The sequence below is a fragment of the Trachinotus anak genome, unplaced genomic scaffold, assembly GCF_046630095.1.
Source record: "Trachinotus anak isolate AG129_WGS33_773 ecotype Australia unplaced genomic scaffold, CSIRO_AGI_Tana_v1 ptg000004l, whole genome shotgun sequence".
Taxonomy (NCBI): Eukaryota; Metazoa; Chordata; class Actinopteri; order Carangiformes; family Carangidae; genus Trachinotus; species Trachinotus anak.
Window position 1 is genome coordinate 8,881,090 of NW_027273855.1, and position 25,741 is coordinate 8,906,830.

A 25,741-nucleotide genomic window follows, 5' to 3' on the forward strand; every position below is an offset into this window, starting at 1 on the left:
TTGAAGCAGGCTGGCACGTGGCAGGTCTCCAGTGAGGTGTTGAAGATGTCTGTGAACACTGGAGACAGCTGATCAGCACAGTGCTTCAGGGATGATGGAGAGACAGAGTCAGGACCGGCTGCTTTGCGGGGGTTCTGCTTCTTAAAAAGCCTGTTGACATCTCTCTCCAGGATAGAGAGAGACGTTCCTTTGGTAGGGGAGGAGGGGGGTTCTGATGTGGCTCTGATGTGGAGGTTAGTGTCAGGCTTGTCCCACTGTCTTTCAAAGCGGCAGTAGAACTCATTCAGATCGTTGGCCAGACGGAAGTCATTAATGGAGTGGGGGGGTTTAGGTTTGTAGTTTGTGATCTTTCTGAGCCCTTTCCAGACAGAAGCAGAGTCATTGGCTGAGAACTGGAGCTGAAGTTTCTCAGAGTACAGTCGTTTAGCTTCTCTCACCGCTTTGCTAAACCTGTACTTGGACTCTTTAAACTTGTCCCTGTCCCCACTCCTGAAAGCTTCCTCCTTTTGCCTCCTGAGCTGACTGAGCTTAGCTGTGAACCAGGGTTTGTCATTGTTATAACTCACCCTGGTGTATGATGGGATACAGCAGTCCTCACAGAAGCTGATGTATGACGTCACAGCCTCTGTGAACTCATCCAGACTGTTGGAAGCAGTCCTGAACACCTCCCAGTCAGTGCAGTCCAAACATGCCCGCAGATCCTCTATGGCTTCACTGCTCCACTGCTTCGATGTCCTCGCAACAGGTTTACACAGTTTTAGTTTCTGCCTGTATGTGGGAATCAGGTGGACCATGACATGGTCAGAGTGGCCCAGTGCAGCCCGGGGGACGGCGTGATAAGCACCACTGATTGTGGTGTAACAGTGGTCCAGAGTGTTCCCCTCTCTGGTCGGGCAATTAACAAACTGTCTGTATTTGGGCAGTTCATGACTGAGGTTCCCTTTGTTAAAGTCACCAAGGACAATAACTACGGAGTCCGGGTTGGTCCGCTCCACACACAGTATCTGGTCGGCGAGCGCCCGCTGTGCCTCCTGCACGTTGGCCTGTGGTGAGATGTAAACACCGACCAGGATGATTGAGGTGAACTCACGGGGGGAGTAGAAGGGCCTGCAGTTTATGATGAAAGTCTCCAGGTCAGGAGAACAGTGCTGCAGGATCACTGTCACGTCTTTGCACCAGCCACTGTTTGCATAAAAGCAGATTCCTCCACCTTTGGTTTTGCCGGACAGCTCTGTGTCGCGATCCGCTCTGAAGAGTTGGAAGCCGGCCAGCTCCAGCGCAGAGTTCGGAATCGATCCACACAGCCACGTCTCCGTGAAGCACAGGACGGCAGATGAGGAAAAGTCTCTGTTCTTCTGCACCAGTAGCTGAAGTTCATCCAGTTTGTTGGGCAGTGAACGCACGTTGGAGAGAAAGATACCTGGGAGAGGTGTGCGGAGTGCGCGCCGGCGGAGACGCGCAAGCGCACCGGCACGTTTTCCTCTCCTCCGGCGTTTCACTGCGAGAGCAACGGTCAGTGCACCTCTGACCAAAATGTCCAATAATCCCACAGATGAGTCGAGAAAAGTAGGAAAAAAATCCACTGGAGTTGTTTCTCTGATATTAATGAGCTCTTCTCTGATGAAAGAGCTCCGGAAACCAAAGCAGAAAACTGGATTTATAAAGAAAATAAGGCAAAAAAATGCGCACCAAAACACCGAGGCAGCCATCCGCGGCGCCATGGCAACAGAATAGAGGACAATGTCTCATCCTTCTCTCTGTATTTGAGGAATCATACGCCACTGGTTCTCTTCCTCTAACTATGCAACAAGCGATTATCTCCCTTATACCTAAAAAAGATAAAAACCTTCTAGATTGTGGCTCATACCGTCCCATTTCACTCTTAAATGTAGACAGTAAAATCCTTTCTAAAATGCTGGCCTGTCGCTTAGAAGCGGTCTTGCCCTCAATTGTAACTGATGATCAAACCAGCTTTATTATAGGTCATCACTCCTTTTTTAACTTTAGGCGCCTACTTAATATTCTTTATGGTCCCACTCCACCCGACATTCCAGAAATATTACTATCACTTGACGCTGAGAAGGCGTTTGATAGGGTGGAGTGGGATTATCTCTTTTACACTCTCAAAAAATTTGGCTTTGGTGAAAAATTAATCTCTTGGATTAAAGTTCTGTATTCTTCTCCATTTGCAGCTGTTCGAACAAACAATAACCTCTCCTCATACTTCCCTCTCCATCGTGGCACCCGACAGGGTTGTCCTCTGTCGCCACTCCTGTTCACTATTGCGATTGAACCATTGGCTTTAGCGTTACATGGTGAAATCAATATAAAGGGAATACGGAGATATGACTCGGATAATAAGGTGTTCTTATATGCTGATGATATGCTTTTATATCTGTCTCATCCTTTAACTAGTCTATCAAATACTTTCAACCTGCTTGAAGAATTCGGCACAATATCAGGATACAAAATTAACTTACAGAAGTGTGAAATTATGCCAGTGAATATAGCAGCTAAGCAAATTGACTTTGGTTTAATCCCACTTAAAGTCAGTCCACAAAAATTCAAATACCTAGGAATTTGGATAACACATGCATTTAAAGACATATTCAAAGCAAATTTTTCACCATTATTGACTCGTCTTAAGCAAGATATGGAACGTTGGAGTTTACTCCCTCTGTCATTAGGAGGCAGAATTAACATCATTAAAATGAATGTTTTGCCCAAATTCCTGTACATATTTCAGTGCATTCCCCTACACCTATCTAAATCATTTTTTATGTCAGTGGATAATTTGGTGTCAGGATTTATATGGAACAAGAAAAGCCCCTGAATACGGAAAAAGATCTTACAACAACATCATAAACATGGAGGATTATCCCTCCCTAACTTCCAGTTTTACTATTGGGCTGCGAACATTAGGTCTATGCTGTTTTGGGAAGATTCTCCATCCAGTGACACTACCCCTGAGTGGTTATGAATGGAAAACTCCTCTTGTCTTCATACTTCTTTACACTCACTTCTATGCTCAAAACTTCCTCTTTTGGATTGCATATCAAAATTCACCTCAAATCCAATTGTGAAACATTCTTTTAAAATTCTGACACAGTTCAGGCGAAGTTTTTCTCTCAGGGATCTGCCCATTTGTGCTCCTATAACAAAAAAACACCAGTTCATGCCATCAATCATAGACAGTGCTTTTCATGAATGGGCTAATAGAGGAGTTGCCACAATAGAGAATCTATTTATTGATAATATTTTTGCATCTTTTGATCAACTAAAGCTTAAATTTAACATCCCAAACTCTCATCTCTTTGGATTTTTGCAGCTCCGTAGTCTCATATCAACATCATTTACTCATTTCCCATCCCAACCACCCAATACCCTCCTAAATTTCATTCTGAAGCTTAATTCTGGTTCCAAAGGGAATATTGGGAACATATATTCCTTACTAAATACATGTAATTTGGAACCTTTGACAACATTAAAGACTCAATGGGAGGGTGATTTGGGGTTTGAACTTCCTGAGGAGATTTGGGAAAGAGCTTTAGATAGAATACATTCCTCTTCAATTTGCTTAAGACACACAGTTATCCAGTTCAAGGTCATGCATCACCTTCATTGGTCTAAAGTGAAACTAGCAAAGTTTGCACCTAGCGTTGATCCCATTTCTGAGGGCACTCCCTCAGCCACCCTCTCGCATATGTTCTGGTTTTGTTCAAAACGAGACAATTTCTGGCAGTCAATATTTAAAACTTTTTCAGATGTTTTACAAGTACCTATTGAACTTTCTGCCATTACTGCCATATTTGGAATAATTCCACAAGACACTCACCTTAACCGCCAGGCAAAGAATATGATAGCTTTTGCATCTCTCATAGCTAGGCGATTAATACTTTTTAAGTGGAAGGAGAAACTACCCCCAACCTTTAAGATGTGGATCAATGACCTTCTACACCATTTGGTGCTAGAGAAGATTCATTACTCTACAACAGGATGTATTCAAAAATTTCATGCTACATGGAAACCTTTTTTGAATTATATAGAGAAATAAGATGTCATTAATTGGTGTTCTATATGACTGATCCTGTATTATGTATAATTTGTAACCCATAAGAACCAGAGTCCCTCACAAATGAAAACCAACTAAACAACTTTTTTGAAAAATTGGACTTACCTAAGGTCTCACCCCAGGACAATCTAAGACTAGACACTTATGCAAGCTTCCATCTCTCTAATTTTTAAGAAGGGTAAGGACCCACTGAACTGAACATCTTATCGTCCAATATCACTCCTACTGGTGGATGTTAAAATACTAGCAAAAATACTAGCTCGGCGATTGGAGCCTGTCATACCCCTGATCATTTCAGAAGACCAGACGGGATTTATAAAATGAAGACACTCTTATTCTAACATAAGGAGGCTCCTAAACGTCATTCTCTCTCCATCTTCTTCTAATGTCCCAGAAGTCATAATATCTCTTGATGCTGAGAAGGCTTTTGACAGGGTGGAGTGGGCCTTTCTCCTCTTTTCCCTGAGACAGTTTGGTTTGAATACTAACTTCATATCATGGGTCAGATTACTCTACTCCTCTCCCTGCGCTTCAGTGTGTACAAATAATCAACGCTCGGCTCCATTCTTTCAGGGAACGCGACAGGGGTGCCCGCTATCCCCACTATTATTTGCGCTAGCAATCGAACCATTATCAGCGGCTCTAAAACTGGAAGGGGGACTTGGGGGGATTGAAAGATGGGGCATAAAACATCAGGTCTCGTTGTACGCAGATGATCTGCTTCTCTATGTAAGCATCCCATGCATCCTTACATTATTAAATTATTTCGGTCGCTTATCTGGATACAAGCTAAACATCTCTAAAAGCGAATACCTACCAATCAACCAATTGGCCACAGACATACTACCATCGACTATACCCTTTAAAATAGCCAACACAGGATTTAAATATCTTGGCATTACAATTACACGATCTTTACATACAATGCAAGAGCAAAATCTTACTTCATTAACAACAACGATTTACAAAGATGGAATTACCTGCCGCTGTCCCTAGCTGGTAGGATACAAATTATAAAAATGAATGTGTTACCAAGATACTTGTATGTTTTTCAGTGCCTGCCTATTTTCCTTCCTAAATCCTTTTTCACAGCTATAAATAACATTATTTCATCATTCATCTGGGCTGGCAAACGGCCAAGGGCAAGTTGTGCACTGCTTTGTAGGGATAGATCGGCTGGGGGACTGGGTCTACCCAATTTAATCAGCTAGCCAACGTGCATAAGATAATATCTTGGTTTACTTCCCCTCAATCCAGCTGGTGCCAGAGTGAATCAGCCTCCTGCTCCTCGTCGCTGCTGGCTTTAACATGCAGTACCTTGCCCTTCTCCCAGTCAAGTTTTACCTCTAACCCGGTTGTTGTTGGCTTACCCTCCCTCTAGCAACTCTCATTTGCAATAATCACCTGTTCATTCCAGCAAAGATCGACCCAAGATTCTCCACCTTAGAAAACAAAGGGCTATGTAGTTTGGGAGACTTGTACATTGGCGGTATTTTTGCGAGTTTCAACCAATTAATCTCCACCTTTAATCTACACAAATCATTGCTTCTCTTATTGCTCGTAAGAGAATTCTTTTCCTGTGGAAGTCTCCTCAACCACCATCAATCAAAGTCTTGTTACACAACATTTTAGGTCTTCTGAAACTGGAGAGGATCAAATTCTCACTTAGAGGGTCATCTGACAGGTTTTATACTCATTGGAAACCACAACTTAACTATCTAGATGATCTGCCAGCTCGGGAAGTTTCTTTGTAAAAACCCATTGTATGGCTATGTATGAACTCACCCCTCTGTGCCGCCAGAAGCAGATAGCTTTGATGACAGAGGAGTAAGCAGCCACTGACTTTTACTTTGTACATTTAATGGTCAGCACTAGCACAATTTTTTTTGTTTTTGTTAGTGTATTATTTATTTAATTATTTACTTAATTATTATTTATTGTTTTCTAACTATTCATTTATTATTATTTCACATGTGTGTAACTATAGAATATACATTTGTATTATACCTTAACTGTGTAAGTAGACCATGGGGAAGGGGGGAGGGGGGTTGTTCATTCAAATTCTTAAAATGTTTGAAATAAAAGAGAGAAAATAAATTTTTGCATGCACTGTCAGTGCACATGTCTTTGTCTTACATTTGATAAATAAAAGTTATAAACTACAAACAGGTTTTAACAAAGTAAATTAAAAAGAATTACTTGAGCCTGTTAGTGGCGTAAAAAGGTAAATGTCCACTTGGTAGTTTTATTGCTGTAGCTTGTATATTTATTTTTGGCCAACAAGTTTTGTTTTATTATCTGTAATCTGATAATGACATGGATATGCATTTTACATTAACTGGAGATGTTTATTTGTATTTCTGCAAGGTCTTCAATGTACCACCTCACTTCACAGACACACAGGTAGATCTGCTATGGTGAAATGACAAATCTGCAATCTGCGAGCAGAAGAAGGGAAATGTGTAAACAAAACCAGTCAAACTGTAACACAGGGTGTGGATGCCGATTGAACCCTTTTCCATTGCAGATAAAAGCCTGTGGCAGGTTTTTTGACCAGTGGAAAAGGGTCCTCAGTTGGTCCCTTACAGGTACCCATACTTATGACTTTAATCTCAGCATTCTGACTTTAAACTCAGAATTCAGACTTATTTTTCTGTGACTTTACTTTAAACTCAGAATTTGGACTTTTTAGTCAGAATTCTAAAAAAAAGATTTTTTTTTTTTTAGAATTAATCATCTTCTGTAATTATTAAAGATAAGCAACAGAAATTAATTTTACATCCTGCATTAATTCATCATGAGATAAGCATGTGTTTTATGTCCTCATTATATACAGTTTTACAGGTTTTAGTTTAGTTGCTTTAAAAGTTAAAATCCATCTTCTTAAATGCACAGTACGTAATTATGGTCACTCAATCAAAACAATAACAAAAGACGGCTTTGGCTGACATCATGAAATACGAGGGCTCATGGGAGTTGTTGTCTTCACCACCATTGCATAGGCTTCTCCCAGTTTGAATTTCTTCAGGATTTTACCTGGAGCTGAATTATCTACAGAGGTCTCCTCCTCTCCAAAATAAACAGTCCCTTATCTCTCTGTCATTCTTTACTGGCAGCTGGTCATCAGAGGTGTATTCTCCATAACAAATGGACCAGGGGGTTAAAAGAAACATCTTATGGGAGCAGTTTCACTTTGGAAATCAATAATTCACCGATGCTCTTCGGTGGACACGGGGCATCTCAGATTTAATGCATGGACATCCATGAGTGGATGGGACCTGAGCTGTCATTTGCCTGGCTGTTTTCTCTGTTAACTAAAATCCAAATGTCCGATCTTTTTTTTTTTGTTTTTAATCTTTATTGAATAACATTCAGAGGAACGACGACGCTGACACATGCGCACAGGAATATGACATCACTGACGGGCGACCAAATGAAACGGAGCGCTACCATGGACGTGTCCGAAATCTCTCACTCATTCACTTCTCCCTACTCAATATCCAGGGAGTTCTGTGTTGAGGGCTATGTAGTGATCTCATCAGTAATATTGAAAAACACTTACGAACGCTACTAAGATAACTTTCTCCACACCTTTTCTCAGTCTTTCACCATAAAAACTTTTATTGACGAAATGGGCCCTTTTCAAGGGCAGATTAAGTGGCGTTTCCCTTTAAAAGTAACCGACGTAACGTGACGCAGATGCTTTCATCCATATACCCTTGTGCCTCTCCTCACCCGGCAATCATCCAGTGCCCCCTCCCTCCCCCCGGTTTCTTTTCTCCTCCCGTCCTCCTGGATGTGTGAGCCAGGATCACCTTCATCCAGCGGAGCTCTTAGCGAAGAACCGCAGGGAAACAATGGAAACCGAGGCTATGGATCCAGGACAGGACTAACAACGTTGCAAGAGAGGCGGCACAGGTAGGCCGGGGCTTGTAATTGAAATCAGCGTCATTGGCTGCTGCAAAGCTGTCATTTTGCGGACGATGCGCCTGTGGAGTGAATAGAGTGCAGTGTGCATCAAGGACTTAATAATGTATGAATGGAGTAACCTTACAGGAAATGTATGGACCTTTACTTGAAGCCGTGCGTGGGCCGTGGGATTCAATTTTTTTCCTGTTGTGTGTGTTTATTTTGATGCAGCTGATGGAGGGATGCTGCGCAGTGCGCGCAGATGTTAGCACGTCTTGACATCCTGTGCGCCCATGTTTGAGCGTGTAAGTCCCAGGGGCCTTTGGGCGTCAGATAAACGTTTCCACCAGTGTCAGCGTCATAACAGGCAGAGCACTTAAACGTACTTTTCTTGGTCAATAGAATCGTATCTGTCGGCTGACCAGGCTCTGCACGCAGAAACACCTCACTGTGTCTCAGACTCAAAGTAAGTGCGTCCATGTTTAGAGGATGCATAGTCGTGACAGGCTGCCTGACGCTGCAGTGTGACCTTGCAGCATTTTCTGTTTTTCAGGAACGCGCATCCCACCTGACAGATAACAGAAGTTCAGCTCCTTTTTGTGTGGTTTTCAAATGCTGCAAGGAAGTTAGTTTAATCATATCAACAATTCATCCAATTTCAGTGAGGCTGTAACCTATAGGGTTAATTATTGTTAATTGAATTTACTTCAATTCATCTGCCACATCCTTACAATAAAAGCATAGAAGGCTATTTTTTCATGTAACAACAAAGGAAGAGTCAGACTGGTTACAGTGTCGGCCTGAGTTTGATTGGAGATTCTCAATTAAACAGTCAGTAACCTTGGAATAAAAACATTTTTATCTTGTCAGCACATGGTCTCATTATCTGTTTCTCCTGCACTGCAAAATTCTTACTTTTATAAGAATTAAGCATTTGGATACAGCAAAGTAAACCAAAGACACACTCTTAAAGGAACTGATTGACTGGATTATGACACTATGGGCCCATGGGCACAGAGATGTACAAGCTTTTCTCTTTGAACTTATGTGGCTCTTTGTGGCCATTTTGTCTCTCTTTGTAGTTGTAAATCTCTTTGTATTCAAATTGAGCCTCTTTGTTGTCCTTTCGTGTGTCTTTTAAGTGTTTTCATTGACTTTTCAACAACAAATACATCAAGGAGATGCTCTGGCCTGGGGCCCCTTGGTCCTGTGCCTGTGGGCCCCATTTTGTCATTCTTTTATTCTTTTGCAAATTTTTTTATTCATAAGCTTACATACAGGCTGTACAGTATCTGAAATGCAGGGGTGAGGAAAGCAAAACACAACATGGCTTGGCTGCAGAGCCAGAGCTTGGTGTTGTTTACTGTCCTTTACTGCAGGTCACTTTTGTCCTTTGCTGCATGGCCATCTTGTTAGCAGCAAGGCTCCTCCATTCTCAAGCCATGGCAGCCCTCCTTCTGCTTACGTTCCTCACCAGTGGTGGATTGACCATTGCCATGTTGACTTGGCAGGCGTTACTCAAATATGTCCATGCTGGGAAAAGCTCTAATTCTGTTTTTTTTTTCTCCTGTAATAATCATTACCACAAACTGTTGTTTATTCTTAAGAGTGCAGCAGCACTGCACAGTTAATTTCAGCTCTGTATTTGTGCAAAATCTCCATAAACAGAACATATAGCCATCAGTCTCCTCTGGACTGTTGCTGGTGGTGTGACTGGCAACACAACCAGTCACACCACCAACAAAAGTCCATTTAAGTCCACGTCTGCTCTTGTTGGGAAGGAGCAGCATTTCCATCTAAGTGGTTATAGCCTGTATGAGAGGGAAAACTCAGTGGTTTGAAACAAGCTGTAAATACAACATTGATATTATTATATTTTATGTTAATATGGGAGCATGTTAGCAAGCCAATTCCTATTTACACATCCAGCAGATATGGAGCAACATCTGCATCATCATTTTCATCATCATCATCATCAGATTTATGGCCTACCTCTGAACAATGTGCCATCATCATCATTGTAGTCATAATAGGTTGTGGCAGGAGATTCAACAAGTCCTGGGGTGTGACTGGCTCAGATGAACTCCCTCCAGGGATGCCTTCAGCCACCAGTTGCCTGGTGTTCTGGCTCAGGGCCAGCTCCTCTAACTCTGTCAGAGGGGGGAGATGGTGGGCCTCCCCTCGTTTTGCGGGCCTCTGCCATTTTTTGGTTAGCCTTAAAAAATTCAAATGTTAATCTAAAAAGCAGGGTAATAGGACATTTGGTTGTCTTAAACCACGTTTTTGGGTGCTTAAAGATACCACAAGTTGAATGTAAATTAATGTACTACTGCAGAAAATCTTGCGCATTGACTCGGGCAGTAATTTTCCCCCTGGTTTCCCTGGTTTCCTTGTCATTGAATTAGAGCTCCATTGATGATGGCTTTTTATATTCCTCATGCACGTGGTTAACTCAGAGTGAACATATTCAGAGTTTGTTAAACCTGCTTTCTTGAATACACCCCTGTTGTTACTAGAGCTCCAGAAAGAAGCCTGAGAGAGGAGATGTAAAACTACATTGAGATGGTTTTTGGTTCTTAAGATCACACATATATCTTCTTATGGATATCAACACTTAAAAGTGAACACAGGAGAAGTGTAGAATATGCTATAAGCATTTCTCACATTTAAACCCCAGTCCCTCTTGTTAGGGTTTATTTTTATCTTAACAATGGAGCAAATGACTATATGTGTGAGGGGTCACTCATAGAGTCAAACCCACAGAGAATTATCACGATGCAGCCATACTTCCACCCCTCGGCATGCTGGCTTTACACACTTTACAAGTAGCTGTCTTGCTTTTCTGTGTTTCCAGCCTAAAATATCTTTAAACAACATTTTTGTTTGCCCCCTCAGTTACACACTGAAGTTGCCGTGGGTTCATGGTAAAATGTGGAATGTAATCTGAATCGTTGACGTGTCTCATGTTCCATTATGGTGGGTTCATGGGTTCGTGGATCGGTAAGCAGATCGTGAATGACGTCAATATCGGACCCGATAACGATATAGGATCGGATTGGACCCTTCTCGTGTCATTATAGTGTTTTTGAGCTCAATGTTTTGGTTTTGCAGTCTTTAAGACTCCTGTTTTGGGTCAATCTTACCTTTGTAATGAACCCATTTTCCAGCTGCTTTCAGCAAAAAAAGCTTTTATAAGACACAACTTTGAGACATTCAAGCAAAAGAGAGCTAAAAGTGAGTGAATATTGTAAGTGAATACCTTTTCATCCAGAGACACAACTTTAAATGCCAGTGTTGTTGGAATTGTGTACTGGCAACTTCTTTCTAATGTTTGCTGCATCATCATGAAGATATGATACTGTTTTTAGCATAAAATTTACTGCTGTCTTAGACTCTTGCATCTTGATCCTGAATGGAGCCTGATGTAGCGAGAGAGTGTGTGAGCTCCTATCTCATCCCACATGGTATTAATGTGATTGTGAATATTGATTTCCTGTTTTTTTTTAATGCTCTTTGTTTGTCTTGCCGTGGAGAAAAATAGCTCACATGTACTATTAGCATGATCACTTAGCCTGCTGCACTCTGGCATGCTTTTATTTTGCTGCTGCTTGGCTCACTAATGACAAACTTGTGGCATAATTTATTTTGAGCTTTTGGCCTGATTAAGTGCCGATATGAGGTTCCCAGTTGTCTCAGATAAGAGAGTTGTGTTTAGTGCCTCTGCCAAACTAATGCCATGTGCATTTTACCCAGAACTTGCAGCCAAATGAGGACTAAATCTTCAAATCCACTGGCTATGGTGTAAAAAGTCTGAAAGAAACCCTTTGCTTGGGATTATTGAAAATTATATGTTCAAGTTTTAGGAGAAGGTGCTATATTCTCATCTTCCTCCACCCTCTGTGTGTGTTGTGTTGATTGTTGGTCCAGTAAAAGATGTGCTGTAGATTTATTGCTGTGCTCTGCTGGATCTCTGCTAAGATGGTCTGCATCCACTGCAGCAGCAGGCTGACTCTGCAAGACTGGGCTGGTCTGGGTACACTGTGAAAACTAAAAGTCATTGTCAGCTTTCAGCTTTGTATTGAACATGAATTATTTTCAGCCTGCATTTACAGAAGAGGGATTTGGTGAATATGTGAGTATGTTCTGGACTGTGTATACTCTGCTTCACTCTGATGCATTTCATTCTTGGATTCATTCTCGGAGTACATGCATGTTCACAGAGAAACAGAGGCTTAAAAGAAAAGTGTACTCGCTGACGATGTTACTGTCCACTCTTCTCTTGTGGTTCATGTTTTCCATTAGAAGTGAAATCACTTAGGTGGCTTTTACAGTTGGCACAGTAATTGGTATTCCACAGCTCAACAACTCTTCACTGCAGTGTCTGTATGTACCAACATGTATTGCTCAGCAACCGCTCAAAACCAAAGAGAGTGGCCCAGTGTGGAGGATGAGTGTGTTCATATTCTTTATAGGGATGCCACGATAGATACAGTGCATCTGGAAAGTATTCACAGCACTTCACTTTTTCCACATTTTGTTATGTTACAGCCTTATTTCAAAATGGATTAAATTCATTTTTACCTCAAAATTCTACACATAATACCCCATAATGACAAAGTGAAAAAAGTATGCTTGAAACTTTTGCAAATTTATTAAAAATAAAAAACAAAAATATAACATGTATATAAGTATTCACAGCCTTTGCTCAATACTTTGTTGAAGCACCTTTGGGAGCAATTACAGCCTCAAGTCTGAGTATGATGCTACAAGCTTGGCACGTCTATTTTTGGGCAGTTTCTCCCATTCTTCTTTGCAGAACCTCTCAAGCTCCATCAGGTTGGATGGGGAGCGTTGGTAAACAGCCATTTTCAGATCTCTCCAGAGATGTTCAATCGGGTTCAAGTCTGGGTTCTGGCTGGGCTACTCTAGGACATTCACAGAGTTGTCCCAAAGCCACTCCTTTTCTATCTTGGCTGTGTGCTTAGGGTCGTTGTCCTGTTGGAAGATGAACCTTCTCCCCTGTCCGAGGTCCAGAGCACTCTGGAGCAGGTTATCATCAAGGATGTCTCTGTACATTGCTGCATTCATCTTTCCCTCGACCCTGACTAGTCTCCCAGTTCCTTCTGCCAAAAACATCCCCACAGCATGATACTGCCACCACCATGCTTCACTGTAGGGATGGTATTGGCCAGGTGATGAGCGGTGCCTGGTTTCCTCCAGACGTGACGCTTGGCATTCAATTTGTTTCATCAGACCAGAGAATTTTGTTTCTCATGGTCTGAGAGTCCTTCAGGTGCCTTTTGGCAAACTTCAGGGGGGCTGTCATGTTCCTTTTACTGAGGAGTGGCTTCCGTCTGGCCACTCTACCATACAGGCCTGATTGGTGGAGTGCTGCAGAAATGGTTGTTCTTCTGGAAGGTTCTCCTTTCTCCACAGAGCAACGCTGGAGCACTGTCAGAGTGACCATCGGGTTCTTGGTCACCTCCCTGACTAAGGCCCTTCTGCCCCGATTGCTCAGATTGGCTGAGCGGCCAGCTCTAAGAAGAGTCCCGGTGGTTCCAAACTTCTTCCATTTACGGATGATGCCTTTCCAAATCATGTACAATCAACTGAATTTACCACAGGTGGACTATAATCAAGTTATAGAAACATCTGAAGGATGATCATTGAAAACAGGATGCACCTGAGCTCAATTTTGAGTGCCATGCAAAGAAAGATGTACATGTGATTTTTTTGGTTTTTTATTTTTAATATATTTGCAAAAAATTCAAGCAAACTTTTTTCACTTTATTTATTATGTGGTATTGTGTGTAGAATTTTGAGGTAAAAAATGAATTGAATCCATTTTGAAATAAGGCTGTAACATAACAAAATGTGTAAAAAAAGTGAAGCGCTGTGAATACTCAGATGCAACCATTCAGCTCTACCTGGCAGTTGTGCTTTGTCATCCTGGGATCAGGACTATAAAGACAAAGACACTAGACACTAATCCTGTTTTAGATGTCATAAACACTGTATGGGGGACAGCAGTGAAAAGCTAAGGCAGGCAGCAGCTCTTTATTAGAGCTGATGACTGGAAGTTAACCAGACATATATTTGTCAAAAAAGACAACAAACAAGCAAAAAAAAATGTGTGTGACCTTCTGGCCAGGGGGAAAAAAATACCCACTGCATCTGTAGGCTCTGGCGAAGAAGATTGCATTTTCAAAAAACGTAACTTCACAAAAGCTGAGATTTATGCTTAATCAGAAATGGTTATTTTGGTTCTACAATGTTGGTTTGGCAAATGCAGATCTGGTTAACTTCTGATAAAAAGCAGCATACAGCATCCTTCCTTAAACTGTCTAACACAACTACATAAGTTAAGTTGTAGCTGCTAAGCTGTTCGCTACTTGCCAGGAAACAGTAATATTATTGTCAGCCTGAGCCTGTGCTTCCTCTGCCACATGGGAGATGGTGGAAGGCTGCTAGCTCCGTGTGTGATAAACATAAGACATGCTGCAATACTTTAAAAAACCAAGGCCAGAGACCAGTTACATCACTGTTCTGATATTCTCAGTGGTTAGTAAATCTAATACAGTACTGTGCGAATATTTTAGGCACTTAAAGTGTTTGGATTCTTCTCCATAATCAGTACCATCAGGGAGGCCTCTGATTGGTTCCACTTCATTTGTTCAGATGTTTAGAAGAACCTACCTGCCAGACCTGAAGAATTGTGTGCAGGTGTACTCAGGAGAATTGGAGTTTTTTTTAAAGACAAGGGGTGGTCACATAAATAAAAACTGTTCATACAATTAGCATCCTTATTTTACTTTTAGTGCTTAAATCTTTTGCACAGTCATATAACTTATCTCTGTGGGCCTTTGTATAAGTTGACAGTGTTAATTATAGACATATCATTTTGTATATTAGCCGGTAGTGTTGAGTGTCACAGTCCTATCAATAATTCCACTCGCTCAAAGCTAAAAGAGATGGAGACTGATGAAATGTTGTTCTCATTAGTATTTGTAAAAGATCCTTGATTATGTATTTATATAGACTGAGTCCCTGGTCACTGCCACAAACACTGAAAAACCTGTGAACATAATAGGTCCACAATCACATGTGTGAATGATAAAATGAATGGTGGCTGAATTCAACTACAGGGCCCTTCTAATGTGGATGCCATCTTGCTGTCACACTGTCAAGGCTTACAGGGACACTTGATAGGAAAGAGCCATCATTAATCTCATTTTAACACCTGTGATTTTCCTACTTTGAGAAGTAAAACTGTAGTGTGACAAAGACATTTTAATATATCTGTTTTATATTGTAATCAACAGCATAAATCTAGACACATCTCCAGATTGCAAATTTTCCAAATTTTACATTCACTGATCATATTATTTCTTACTACAAGAAGGAGATAATCTATATGGTACATGGTGGTTCAATGTATTTATCTCACCACAACAACACCAACCAATATCTCAGAATCGAATACAGTAGATTCAGCTTTAATCTGTAATTTAGTGACATCTGTGTTTAAGTCCCATGTGTTTTGTTTTCTTCTTTTAGAATAGCTTCAGATCACAGGGACCAAACGTGGGGTTTGGATTGGCAAACAACATAGTCACTAACACATTTTTAATGTTATTACAGTAGGCTCTTAAGCTTTTTCATTGGCTCTAATAATCAGTTCATCCAGGCTGTTCATATATCATATTTTATTTTACAAAAGCAAACAGTCAATAAAAGATTTCACATCTTGTCCTTATGCAACTGTGAGTATTTATATCACCAAGAGGACCTCAAACACACTGTTGTGTTTCCCAGGCAGCATGCTAATAGAAACTGCTGACTGTGCTTGATAAGAGCATGAATCATCATCGTCTGGGCAGAGAAAGAGACTTTGAGTGATGCAGCACTGCTGCATTCAGCTCACAGATATTTTATTTAAATCAGATGAGCTTCTCAACTCATGAAGTTTGGGACATTGTATGTAGGAATGGAAATGTTACCAGCCGTCTTGGCTAACCTGCATCAGACCAGGAGAGCTCACTCCTTAGAATTTATTGTTTTAGCTAATGAAGGACTGGGCTCTTCATTAGGCTGATTTTAAACATAGTACAAAATAAAGCTCACTGTATCCCCCCGTTTTTCAGTGTTTACGCTAAGCTGGATCTAGATTCATATTTAGCTCACACACATGAAAATGATACCTATTTTCGAATCTAACTGAAATAAGCATATTAAAAATAATAATCATAATAATGTTTATAAAAAAATTAAAACTAAACACCATGTAAAAGCTTGGCCCTGCTAATTAGATTTATTGAAATGAAATAGCACAATTTAAGAGTGACATGTCTTAAATTTCCTGTGGCATTCTGTCATGTAAAATTGTAAACAATATACAGTGACAGCAAATGGTCAGTTAGGAGCACAATGACAGGTCACTAGTGTACATGGCATTCTGACTCAGCACATAGTTGACTTCTGCATGATTTAACATCAAGACACCAAAAGTGAGATAGCTATTACAGACTGGAGGTTAAAAAGTGTTGAAAGGGACCAGGGGGCTTTGCATGAGCAACACTGAGCGCACACCTTCGGCCATCTAACAGTCCTAAACCTCTCTTTACCAGTATTTGTCTGTTTGTTAGATGGGATCAAGACTCTAACATAGCTAGTGTGAGTCACACTTCCCCTCCTCCCCTTCCAATAGCAGTTGCATTATTGCTGTAATCTGCATTATTGCTACAATCTGCTGCAATGTGCTCAGTCCAAACAAAGAGGGAAGCTCTGTTACCACATTGTGTCTCTGTATCTAAACTCTTTTCTTGTATTGCACAATATTTTGTTGTATTTTGTTTATGCTTTCAACTCAGCTCTTTGTACTATTTTCCTGCTGTCATTCATGTGAATTTTCATGCACAAACACACATGTATGCCCCGACACTGTTTGCTTTAGATACACAGAGATTAATCAAGACCACATTCCCCTACATAGCAAGGACACACTGTCTTCTATAAGACAGTAGTGTCTCCTCTGTTGCGGAAACAGAAGGAGATGAATGGCCGAGTGTGTGTCTGTGTGTTTGTTTGTAGTCATGTGTCCAGATTTTAATCCTCTATTGATCTATACACACGCTGCCTTCTCCTTCCATCTCACTGGTTTCCCTTTCCTCCTCTCTTCCTCACACTCTTAGGACTAGCCAGGACCTCTATGTGGACTCAGTAAGCACTCAAGCAGGACGTTAACAAGAAGCATTTATTGGAACGTGAGGACAGGCAGAATATGGTTCAGTCTTTTTAGGGGAGGTGACAGGTGAGCAGATGGATCCGAAGGGAGGGGGGGGGCTTGGTGGTTCTGGTGTGGTGAGCTTTGGGCGGAGGTGTGTGGTGTCTGCAGCAGGTTGGCATGGTGTGGGAGGAAGCTGCTTCCTGACTGGAACCAGAGGCAGCACTGGAGCAGGTTTCCACTGGGACAGAGAGAGTGACACAGGTGATGCAAAAATCTTAGCAAAGAAACTGGCTAAGAGAGCATGAGAGATGTCATGTCCCTTCCAAACACACCCCCACACACCGAGTCCAGTCAAGTCCATTAGATTCAATGTAATTGTCCAAACCTTGAAAAATGTCACTCCCAGTGGTTCTAGTTTCAAGTGCTTTAAAAAATAATATTTCCTCAACAAACCTTTCCTGGGAAATGAATCTGATGTACACAAGCAGTTGGGCAGCATTGGATAAATCCATGCTCTCATCCAGCTGAAGTGCAAAGTTTTTGCTGGCTCCCGTCTACTCCAAAAGTTGAGCAGACCAATCCGTTGGCTCACGGAATTATCAGAGAGTACAGCATCAATTTTCTCAGCCTCACTAAGCAATTCCTTGACAATGTCTTTGGTAAGTTGGTAGAATCAAGTCCTTGACGCCTGGCCAAATGCTCTTCTTTATGTTTGAAAAAGTCCACTGTCTTTTCAGCCTATGTTGGATGTTTTAGTGTCAAGTGACACTGAAGTTTAGATGGTTTTAGAGACTCATTTGAGAGGGTCTCAAGGCAGAGGACGCATTTTGGGCACTCATAGCTATTTTTACTTGTGGTGGTAAAGCCATACTTAATGTATGCTGCCTTGTACTTGCGAGTTTTAGTTGTCCATGAGTTCTTCTGCTTTTTTGCAGCTGAGTTTTTGACAGCGAGGCTGTTGGTCTGTTTATCGGGTCCATTCCTTTTCAAAAAAGCTACATACTAGCAACCCAGCTATTTAAGAAGCAGAGCAGCTTGGTGGCAGGCACGCCAGGGCAACACTAATAGTTTATGACGTGATGAATGATGTTTTGACTAGCAGGCAAGATAAGCATCACAAATAAGATTTCAATATGTTATATTATTATAAATTATATTTTATTCCAAAGTGGTTTTCAAAGTGTCCTGTCCTACAGGATTGATCTGATTGACTTCAAATGTGGTCAGTGTAGACCTTGATGAGGCTAAATTGCGAAGGTTTGGATTTTTTGTTGAAAATTGCCAATGCCTGCTTGTGGTGTTGGGGCAAATTTCGAAATAGGAAGTTGCTGTAGCTCCATCATACTTTGTCCAATCTGCTCCAACCACCACCACCTTAATGATGCTTCACTATTAGAATTGTCAGTTTCCACTGAACAGTGTGGCAGTAATGGCATATGACATTTTAATTGTCTGCTCTGTGCTGACATGCTGAAACATTGGGTGTGCTTATGGCGTGGGCTCTGGCTCCAGTTGCATGGTCTGTGGCTCCACCTTGTGGACATAATGCAAATAACATGCATTGCCTTTAGTGGCTTTAACTCCAATATATATTGTCCAGTCTTCCCCAAATTTCACAGGTTTGATGGCAGTCTCACACTGAAGATACCTGCCTAGTAATATGAAGTCATAGTCACAGCGCCACCAACTGAAATAAGGAAGTAACTCTCAAGTGACAATCATCATTTGATTTACATGACATTGTGTGGTCTACCCCTGATAGAGACACATAATGTGTACTTGTTCTGTGGTCTCTAGCTCCAGAATAAAATCCTTAATTGTCACTGGACAAATTGTACAGTGAGATTTTGAGACCTACTCCTGAAACAGAAACAGACAAAGGACACAAAAGAATATTTCAATTTAAAAAAAGATAGCGATAAAAAAAATCTAAAATAATACTTAAAATAGAAATAGAGTGCAGTACTGAGTAGGCTGTATTTACAATGTATATTAAAGTAGAGTCATAATTAAAATAGAGGGTATATTAAAATGGACTGATAATTAAAATAGGGTGATAATTTAAAATGGTCTGCAGGTGACGGCAATCCACATGCTGCTCTATTGTAATAATAAATATTATAATTGATTATGATATTTATAATAATGTGTATAATAATTATTATTATTAGGGGTCCAAGCCCGCAGTGGGCTGGGGGCTTGGACCCCTAATAATGATCAAATGGATGGTGCCCTGTATGCAAGGCAACAAGTCTCCCAGTACCAGCAGTGCTGAGAAACCTATTGTAATAGGGGGGGCTGCTTGCAACTTGGCACATATAATCTTGAGACCTACCTGATCTAAAGTTATCAAAATAATTTTGCAATTTCAAGAATTGCTCATGTTATTGACATATACATTTTTATCACTAGCTATCAAAATACGAATTTTTATATATCTTGCCCAAACAAAGTCCTATTATTACCACATTTTACATATGTGATTGGCATGGGACTGTGAGGATATGGGCCTAATTTGGCGAACCTTGGCCACTAGGGAGAGCTACAAATGGGGAGGATTTATATCCCATAAATGGCTGCACTGCTTTCTACGAAATTTGGTGGGTATGTTCTTATACCATTCCTGAGGCCATGCACCAAAGGGGGGTTATGATTGGTCAAAGTGGGTGGGGCTTATTACAGGACAAAATACAAATACATATTTAATTCACCTGAAATATTAATCTGAGGGCCATGAAATTCATAGGGTATTGATAGACTGGTACAGAGACCTTATATAACAAAACATACATTTGTGTGCCACCAGGGGGAGCCATAATCAAGGTAAACACATCTTGCCTTATAACTCCCACATTTTTGGTGGTACGTTCAAAAAACTTATCTCACTCACTTCCCTGAATGGGACTTAATCATATGACACAGGCCAGGCCCACTTTCTCTATACATTTTTTATTTAACAAGTCGCTACATGTGCAAAACTTTTGCACATAAAATCACAAAAGTTTACATGTCATAACAGTTGCTCGGATTTGTACGAAAATTGGTAAGCATGGTGTAGGGTGATTCCTGAGTGCAGGCATAAAGTTTGGTGATGATTGATAAAAGTGGGCGGGACTTATTCCAACAGATCCAATTCATACCACAGTTGTCCTTTACCAGTTACAATACACTTCCCTTTACAGTGACAAGTACAGCATGCCTCCCGACGCTTGCCTTGTGCGCGTTGTGCTTTGTGGCCGACTTTGTTGGAGCCTGCAGGGCATGGAGGACAACCTGCCTGGGAGGCTTGGACCCCGTTCATAACTTTTTTATTCTTCCATACCAAAAAGTGGTACTGCTGAAAATTTGCACATCGCATCTACAGACACTGATAATCAAAAGTTATCAGAAGACTTGCATTTGTTCAAAAAATGACAAAGTTACAAAAGAACAATGTCCTATAGCTAGCAGTCCAAAACGGGAGGTGTTGCATGTCTTTGGAAAAATCAATCCAATTGAGCTGACACTTACAAGAACAGTTTGGCATATCACTCTGAGGTTCTCTACAAAATTTGGTGCCAGTAAGTCTCTAGTGGGTGCTACAAGAATGAAAAGTTTAGACACACACAGCAAACACAGACACACACTTCTGGTCATTTTACAGAATCCAATTAAATCAGTAATGCTGTAAAAACCATTAAATAACAGAGATCAGAGGAACAATGCAAGAGAAATTAAACTAGGGCTCAGATGTGGATAATGTTGTACAGGAGGTAGATGAGTATGTTACCAGGATTTGAAAGAATAACCTGTTATTAAGTGATGCATGGCGTGCAGGGAAGATTGTAGCTGACTCCTCCCACCCTGGACACAAACTCTTTGAGACACTCCCCTCTGGCAGGAGGCTGCGGTCCTTCAGGACCAAAACCTCTCGCCACAAAAATAGCTTCTTCCCATCTGCTATTAGCCTCATCAACAAGGCTAGAGAGCCCCACTGTTGCTGATCAATTGCACCAATCACCAGAAAAAATTCCTTGTATGTGAAAACATACTTGGCAATAAAACTGATTCTGATTCTGATTCTGATTCTGATTCTGATGCAGCAGAGAGATAAGAATATGAGGCTTTATCGCCTTCAATACAGTCTTTGCTTACCTCTGCTGCTCTCACCAGTATTTGGCCTGAGATGAGACAGATGAGTGATGATTGGTTAGTTCTCCCTCATGGCTGGGAGGTGATTGGCTACTGAAGCCATATGTCCTGTGTTTGCCAGGTAAGTGTCAGCTTGAGTCAGCAACACCATGCTGCATGCTGAGGCATCCAGAACATAATGCAGAGGCAGTCAGTAAAACTTTGCGTGTGTGTGTTTTCCTCCAGGCTCCAGCTTTCTGAAGAGCAGAAAGTGAGGAAAAAGAATGTCTGCCCCTGCTCCAGCAAATCGGAGGTCTGCCTCAGGCTCTCGCCGGTAGGTAGCCAATGAGGAACCCTAATTTTTCTTTTTTTTTCAGCCACACCCCTGGATAAGTATACTAGCAGAGACATTTTGTTTTTATTATGTTTAATTGGAGTCCTGTGCTGCCTGTTTTTAATGTATGTTCATTTGTGTTAATGTATATAAAGAGTTCATGTAAACAATCGGACTAGACAAGAAAGGTTTAATAGCCACACTAGCATAAGCACAAAACCACACATATATCATTTCCATGACATAAAACAGTGGGGTCTGAGGACAGCCAGGGTTTCTTGAGGAGGTTCCTGGGAGTCCCCACCAAAAAGGGCTATCATTTATTTTCACTATAATTACATACATAAGTAACACAATGACGGACTGTTTGACTGTTTTGGTCATGTATTTCAAGCACTTTCTGGAATAAAACATCTGAAAGCAAACTCTTTTCTTTTTCTCTCAATTTTGTGTCAATTGAGGGTCTTTTACCCCTTTTCCACCAAAATTAGCAGGTATATGCAGGTTTTTTAAATGTAGGTAAACCTGCTAAAAAAGGTGCTAATAAAAGCCAACTGATCCCTTTTCCGCTGCCAGTCGAGTTTGCCTTTCTGATCAGACTGAAGGCACATACAACCACAAGGAGCAATGTCATCTCATGCACTTACAGAGCACACACACAGATGCAGTGGAGAGAGAGTGAGTTGTTTGCCGCCGTGCAAACTGGTAAAATGGATCTGTCACCAGGTTGGGGTTTCTGTAAAATTCTGTAAATGTTGGGGCCTCTGTGTGAGATGCTTTGATTGGTGATTGCGTGTTTTTAAGACTTATTTTAAAGTAACTCTTTCAAAGTAGCCATGGTGTTTCTGGTTTAACAGCACAGTGTTGGGCAGGTGGCAGGTCTGTCTACAGCAGCAAAGGGGTGAAAATTAGAGGGTTCACCTAGGTGTTGTGTTTACACAAATGCTGATCGGAGCTGGTGCTGATAAATACCCACATCTACTTCAGAGTCATTTGACCCAGGTGTGAATGCCGATTGAAGCCCTTTCCATTGCTGACAAAAAGCCGATTCATGCACATGGTTTTCTAGAGTAAGCCATTCTGTATGATTCAATTTAATTCAATTTTATTTGTATAGTGCCAAATCATAATATACATTATCTGGAGGCATTTTACAGGGTAAGGTCGAGACCTTACTTTGTTATAGAGAAAAACCCAACAGTTCCCACAAAAAGCAAGCACAGGGGGCAGGAAAAACTCCCTTTTAACAGGAAGAAACCTCCAACAGAAGCGGGCTCAGGGTGGGCGGCCATCTGCCTTGACTAGTTGGGTTTAGGAGGAGAAAAAGGGGGGGTGGGGGGAGGAGAGAGAGAGAATGAATGAATCATGAGAATCCCCCAGCAGTCTAGCTCTATAGCAGCATAACTAAGGGATGGTTCAGGACATACCCGAGCCAGCCCTAACTATGGGCTTTATCAAAGAGGACAGTTTTAAGCCTGATCTTAAAGGTAGAGAGGGTGTCTGCCTCCCGAACCCACACTGGGAGCTGGTTCCACAGGAGAGGAGCCTGATAGCTGAAGGCTCTGCCCCCCATTCTGCTCTTACAAATTCTGGGAACCACAAGTAGACCTGCATTTAGAGAACGAAGTGTCCCATTGCTTTGTAGGTGAGGAGGAGGATTTTAAATTATATTCTGGATTTTACAGGGAGCCAATGCAGAGAAGCTAACACAGGAGAGATGTGATCTTGTTTCCTAGTTCCTGTCACTACTCGTGCTGCAGCATTTTGGATCAATTGGAGGCTTTTTACTGAATTTTTGGGACATCCTGACAATAAAGAATTACAGTAGTCCAGTCTTGAGGTAACAAATGCATGAACTAGCTTTTCAGCATCCTTTAGACACAGAATGGGTCTGATTTTTGCAATGTTGTGCAGGTGGAAGAAGGCTGTCCTAGAGACTTGCTTTATATGTGAGGTAAAAGATAAGTCTTTGTAAAAAATGAGACCAAGGTTTCTGACTGTAATACTGGAGGCAAAGGTGATGCCATCCAGAGTCAGTATATTATCACATAGTGTATCTCTGAGGTATTTTGGGCCCATTACAATAACTTCAGTTTTGTCTGAATTTAAGAGTACGAAATTACTGGTCATCCAGGTTTTTATGTCCTTAAGACACACCTGAAGCTTGGCTACCTGGTTAGTCTCAGCTGGCTTCAAGGATAAGTACAGCTGGGTGTCATCGGCGTAACAATGGAAATGTATCTGGTGCCTCCTAATAATATTTCCTAGAGGAAGCATATATTGAGTGAAAAGTATTGGTCCTAGCACAGAACCTTGTGGAACTCCATGACTGACTTTACTGATGATAGAAGAGTCATTATTAACATGAACAAACTGGAATCTATCTGACAAATGTGACTTAAACCAGCTTAGTGTGGTTCCTTTAATGCCAACCATATGCTCTAGTCTCTGTAATAAAATCATATGATCGATGGTGTCAAATGCAGCACTAAGATCTAGTAGAACAAGTATAGAGACAAGTCCATTTTCTGAGGCTATGAGGAGATCATTGGTAACCTTAACCAGAGCTGTTTCTGTGGTATGATGGACTCTAAAACCTGACTGAAAATCTTCAAACCATTCCTGTGCAAATAATCACATAACTGGTTTGCAACGACATTCTCAAGGATTTTGGAAATAAAGGGGAGGTTGGATATAGGTCTATAATTGGCTAAAACATCTGGATCAAGAGTAGGCTTTTTAAGTAGAGGTTTAATTACTGCAACTTTAAAAGCATGTGGTACATAATCAGTTGATAAAGGTAAGTTAATCATACTTGATATAGAGGTGTCGATTAAAGGAAAGATTTCTTTGAACAGCCTTGTTGGAAACAGGTCTAGCAGCCAAGTTGATCGTTTAAATGAAGACACTGTTTACCTTACCTTGAATAGCCTTGTTGTATGATAAGGTGGAGATGAAAAATTAGGTAAGAGATGGATTATAATTAAGAAAAGTAGTTCATTCAGGTTGTTAGCCGATTGCACTGATTGTGATTTGCTGATCATTCACTTTGTGAAGTGTTTCTACTTTGATTCACAGGAACATGTGATAAATTATTGATAACACAGGCTCTACAGATAGATGTATAATGGAACCATGTAACGATAAACTGCATCTTTTTTGTATGTTCTTCTCATTGAAAGACTGGTGGAGGCGGCAGATGTATTGATGCAAACATATAATTAAGGGTGTGTGCGTCCATATATGGCTAACTGTGGGCTCCTGCATTTGCAGCCACTTTCATAATGGTCTAGATTTGTAAAGCAGGAACACATGTAAGCATAGCTTCATAAATCTGACCAAAGAATGCATCTGAATATTTCTGTCATTGTGTGTTGTGGTTGTTAAGTTTTATACCTCTAGCACCATATGCCCCAGGTGTAGCTGCACTGAGAGGTATACTGCACCTCATTAATACAACCGGGGATTTACATTGTAATTTTGTTGTATGAATCAGGTACCATTAAAATACAGTACTGACTGGTTTCTACTGGAACCCAAATGTAAAGTGGAAGAAAACTGTTTGTAACTAGAAAATTTGGAACTGGACTATTTGTAACAAGGAAGGAAAAGTGAAATTATACTTTTAGGTATTTTTGTAAAAACTAGGTACTGGGTACATACAGGTAAAGTTAACAAACTTGTTCTTGTCTTTAATTCAAAAGCAAAAAGGTCAGGACAGCCACACATTACATTACATTACAATTCACATACTTTATTCTTACTGTGTAATGTAAAAAACTAATTTTAGTGTCATTCATTAATGAACATTCGGGTGTGTTTGGGTTAGGGTTTCCTCAATTATCAGGTGTTCATTTGGCAGACAGCTACACCCACACTTAGGGATTTATGTCATATTTATGTCTCCTAGTTCATCATATAAGTAAATAAGTAGAAATGTATGGAGTAGAAAATAAACATACCTTTCTCAACTACACAAGGTATAGAAGGCATCAGAGGACAAAACTTTAAGTTATTAATGTAGATAGATAATGTAGATATAGATGTGTTATGTTACATACAGTATTATGTTATACTGTTATATTATGTC

General features: G+C 40.9%; 1 protein-coding gene and 1 long non-coding RNA gene across 7 annotated transcripts in view; both read left to right on the forward strand.

Annotated features, from left to right (window-relative positions):
- Window positions 1-1,607, forward strand: part of LOC139620284 (uncharacterized) — a 266,597-nt gene extending 264,990 nt beyond the window's left edge. Inside the window, exon 2 of the long non-coding RNA XR_011690793.1 lies at window positions 1,198-1,607. This is a non-coding gene — a long non-coding RNA (uncharacterized lncRNA). The remainder of the gene's footprint in view (window positions 1-1,197) is intronic.
- A 139-nt stretch (window positions 1,608-1,746) lies between these two features.
- The window catches only part of snphb (syntaphilin b), a 58,697-nt gene continuing 34,702 nt past the window's right edge, over window positions 1,747-25,741 (forward strand). For 3 of the 6 annotated variants that reach the window (XM_071475619.1, XM_071475614.1, XM_071475618.1), the window contains exons 1-2: window positions 1,747-7,990; window positions 21,564-21,651. In XM_071475619.1, the coding sequence (XP_071331720.1) occupies window positions 21,602-21,651 (50 nt within the window). In that variant the 5' untranslated portion in view covers window positions 1,747-7,990; window positions 21,564-21,601. Of the gene's footprint in view, window positions 7,991-17,172; window positions 17,292-19,421; window positions 21,018-21,292; window positions 21,460-21,563; window positions 21,652-25,741 lie in introns of those variants that run through there. The other 3 variants (XM_071475616.1, XM_071475615.1, XM_071475617.1) reach the window with 3 other exon arrangements.